This window comes from Corylus avellana, chromosome ca1 (genome assembly GCF_901000735.1).
Source record: "Corylus avellana chromosome ca1, CavTom2PMs-1.0".
Classification (NCBI taxonomy): Eukaryota; Viridiplantae; Streptophyta; class Magnoliopsida; order Fagales; family Betulaceae; genus Corylus; species Corylus avellana.
In genome coordinates, this window is record NC_081541.1 from 37,762,054 (window position 1) to 37,766,074 (window position 4,021).

The 4,021-nt window shown below is 33.2% G+C and overlaps 1 protein-coding gene across 1 annotated transcript; it reads left to right on the forward strand.

Moving 5' to 3' along the window:
* The first annotated feature begins 1,318 nt into the window (after positions 1 to 1,318).
* LOC132175574 (copper transport protein ATX1) lies at positions 1,319 to 3,586 on the forward strand. The gene is made up of 3 exons (XM_059587552.1): positions 1,319 to 1,461; positions 2,215 to 2,290; positions 3,223 to 3,586. The coding sequence occupies exons 1-3, from the start codon at positions 1,453 to 1,455 to the stop codon at positions 3,396 to 3,398; spliced, it is 261 nt and encodes an 86-aa protein (XP_059443535.1). The 5' UTR covers positions 1,319 to 1,452; the 3' UTR covers positions 3,399 to 3,586.
* Positions 3,587 to 4,021: the final 435 nt, after the last annotated feature.

The following is a 4,021-nucleotide window of genomic DNA, read 5'->3' on the forward strand; positions in this document are numbered from 1 at the left end:
AGATTTTGGCAAACTGATTTAGTAGGTTTGATTATTTAATCCAGTTTTGGTATTTTGGGCATTCAGCAGGACTTCGATGGCCAGTGTAGGATTGTTCGGAATAATTAATAATATCACTATATATTTAGACAAAGTTTCCTTCCACTTGAAAGCTATGTTTCACTACATATTAGTCATTTTGTGTAATTATAAGAGATTTCAACTTTGTTTGAAATAGAATAATTGTTTAAGTGCTTGGATGAGCTTCCACTACGATTAAACTGTTCGAATTTTACATAAATTTGAGAAGTTAAGAGAGCAGATTGTGGGGTAGGAGGGGAGTTAGAAAATTTTATTGAAATGGGTCAAAGCATTAGTTAGAAATAAGGGGGTCAAAGCACGAATAAAAATATATTAATATTTAAGATTAAATTAATATATAAAAATAAAATTAGTATTCATTTAGTATTGACAAAAAAAGAAAAGGAAACAAAATAATTTTTTTTTTAATATATTTCAATTTTCAACTCAAACCCCTATCAAAATGAAAATCGACGTTCTATCGTAGTCATATATACCGCTTCAACTCTTACGTTGTTGATCTTGCTGTGTTAAAAACTCTTTTAAGTTGCTTAATTATGAAGTTTATTGCTCATGCCTAATTTTTTTAATGACAGATTTGAATTGCTTAAAATTTGAATATAAAATGACTTTGGTTATAATAAGGCCAAGTGCAAAGATATTTTTTATTTATTTATTATTTTTTATGAAGAGAAGTGCTAGAAATCTAAACAAATGAATCCAAAAAAAATTTTAAACTAACGTGGCAAAGATTTTTAAATTAAAAAAAAAAAATGAAATTTTCTCTCCCTTTTCTACTACTCACGGTTTGCGACGTCAGTTTAAAAAATTTTCTAAGTTCATTTGTTTGGCTCCCTAACACTTTTCTACGAGCATAGTTCAAGCTTAATTATTTTGGCCTAAATATATAGATTTAGTTATTTATATATTATAGTAATTAAAAGGTGCTATTACATTGTTGACCATTAGCTGTAAAAACCACCAATAATCTTCTCCGTTGATTCAATGACACGTTGAAAACGAAGATCATTTTTACACGAAGATCCAGACGGGAAGAAACGCTTCGGGAGCAGAACCTGCGAAAAAAAAAAACACAAGCATGTACGAAGTTACCAAAAACACCTTAAAAAATAACAGCAATTACTAATCAGTTTCCCGAACAAAATTAATTTTTTTCTCAGAACAAAATTAATTAATCATAAAGAACAAGTCCTTTTTACGTTACGTCATGGGTGATAAATCAATCCATCTGCCATTACGAAACCGACCTTACAAAGTCTTCGCCTTTTGCTTCTCTATATAAATCATCCCAGAAAGAAAAATCAACAACCCACCTCTCTCTTTCCGTCTGTGTTTCTTCGTAAATCTCAGCGTTTTCCGAAATCCATAGCCATGTCTCAGGTAACTCCGCAAAACCCTTCATTGTTTTTCAAATCTGACCATCATTTGATGTCTTTTTTTTCTTGTCTTAACACTATTTATTTACCTGTTCTGCTGATTATTTGAGGTGCCAAAATTCAATCTTTTCCTTTTATGTGGTGGATGTGTGATATCACGAAATGAAACGATTAGGAAATTGTATCTTTTTTCTTTTTTCTTTTTTTTTTCTGAAGATGAATGAATGTACAGACAAAGGTCTAAATGTTTTTGTTTTGATCGAATGAAGTTTGGATTTTGGCTGATTTCGCTTGTGGGTGAAGATTGAGGTCTTCTGACTTGGAATCCTTCTTTTGTTGGAAGGTTGACTTTGTTTCATTGAATCGGTAAAAAACTAGCAGGATTTGAATAAGTCTTACAATTTGATTTCTGGTACAAAAATAAAGTAAAGAAGGATTTAGCAATGTATGTGTGGAAATCGTAGACATACTCAGATTCGTTGGAAAAGATAATGGGAAGAGAAAAATTGACTTAATTTTGTGGGTTGCACTTGTTTCTAACATATGGGTTTTTTTCTTGAAAGAGGCAAAATGTGCTCAAATTCTTTTGAGGTTTAAACCTCAGATCATGAGTAAAGAGATTCACTCTAAGTCATGTTGTGTGATTGATACCATTTCTGGCATTATGCTATAAGTGTTAGGTTTAATGCTGTGTTTGTGAATGTTAATTTTCTTCCATTGCTTTTGATTTGAAGTCTCTATTTTTGCTTTGGTGCAGACTGTTGTCCTCAAGGTTGGTATGTCATGTGAAGGCTGTGTTGGAGCCGTGAAAAGGGTTCTGGGCAAAATGGAAGGTTTATTTCTCTCCCTTTCGTTTTAGCTTTTTATCCCATGGTTTTGCTTTTGCTCATTTCTGATGGCACTAGTTTAGCAGTAATGAACTTCATAACTTGTGCCCCTTTCCTTTTATTTTTTTCCTCTCAAGTGCAGTATTTGTCCTACAGCCAAATGCTCGGAAAGATGTTTTGCTAGTTTGTCAATATGTTATCTATTGATGCATGTAATCTAGGTTCCCTTTTCTTAAGTTTTTCTGTCTATGGCTTTGTGTGCATGCTTGGCATTTGTGTGATTGTAGAGCTTCATTCTCTGTGAAGTCTTAATTATGTTTGTGGCATCAATAGCAAGTAGCAAGAAACAAAATCTAAGTAAATGTTATTACCAGCTGACAGCTCAGGTGTAAAGAAAGCCTTTGTTTGACCAGGAACACGGTTCAAAATTCAGTCTATTTCATTCCTCCTCTGTCCTAATTATTGTTGGTAAAATGGTTAGTGTTTTTAGTTGATTGTGAATTTATCCCTTGTGGGTGGTTGAAGGCTTTGGCACTTGTGCAGTTCTAAAGAAAAAAGTTGTTTTATCTAGCTGATGGTGTTTTCTATTTCTTTTCTTTTAACCAAAAACTTCAACGAAGTTTTTGGCAAATATTCAACAAATGAACACTTTTTTGGCAAATATTCTATCATGAATTTACTTGCTTTGTAATAAAACATGCACACTTATACTGATTTGGAACCCATCATAGGTGTAGGATTGGTGAGGACTTAAAAGCTTGAAGAAACCATAGTGATTGTAATCTATACAAATTTTGGCAAGCTGTTGTATACATGCTTGTTTGGAATATTGTTATGAACTGCTTTTCCCGCCATTATCTGGGGACTTTTGTTCCAAAATTAGTGGTTATAGAATTATCTTGTGTAACAATACTTCTGTCCTTTTTTACCATCTCTAGGTGTCGAAACATATGATATCGATTTGAAGGAGCAGAAGGTGACTGTGAAAGGCAATGTGCAGCCTGAGGCAGTTCTGCAGACTGTTTCAAAAACTGGGAAGAAGACTAGCTTCTGGGAAGCAGAAGCACCAGCAGCATCTGAAGAGAAGCCTGCTGAAGCCGTGGCTGCTGCTTAAGAGTCTTCACTCTGGTTGCTCTGCTATAAATGAATTATTATAGATTGTCGAACTTAATATAGCATGATATTGTGTGGACTATGTATGTAGTGAGTGTACTTCAACAATAGATGTAAGCTACAATAACTTCTTGCTTGGCATATACCTTCTGTACAAGCAATTAAAGAGACATCGAGTTTCTTGTGTTATTTCTTTACTTGATCCATATTTACTGCTTCATTTGATTGCTTGAAAGCCAGAGATGTCAAAAATTTTGGATTTTGTCCAATTGTTTTTAAAAACTGGGATGTATGATGATTGTTTAAATTAAGGACAAAAATTTCCTCCAAATTAAGTTAGATGAAAACTCTCCAACTCTCAAGCATCTAAGAAGCATATGCTTTCTTATTAATATGATTAAATAAGCATGTGAGAAATACATACTATTAAAAAGCATGTGTTTCTCATATATTAAGAGACACATGGTAGTTTTAGATATTGGGTTGGAGAAATTTCTCCGATCCAGTTTGGTGGAGGAAATGTATGTTCTTAAATTAAAGCCAATGGTTAATTGGTGGTGCACTAATATTTATAGGGTTGGAGCTGCAGATGCAGCCTTTAAATAAGAAACTTTGAAATGCAGA

Excerpts from the sequence above, each read along its gene's own strand:
- LOC132175574 (XM_059587552.1), top strand. Across the intron at positions 2,291-3,222 it reads GGTTCTGGGCAAAATGGAAG|GTGTCGAAACATATGATATC; the intron begins GTTTATTTCTCT and ends TACCATCTCTAG.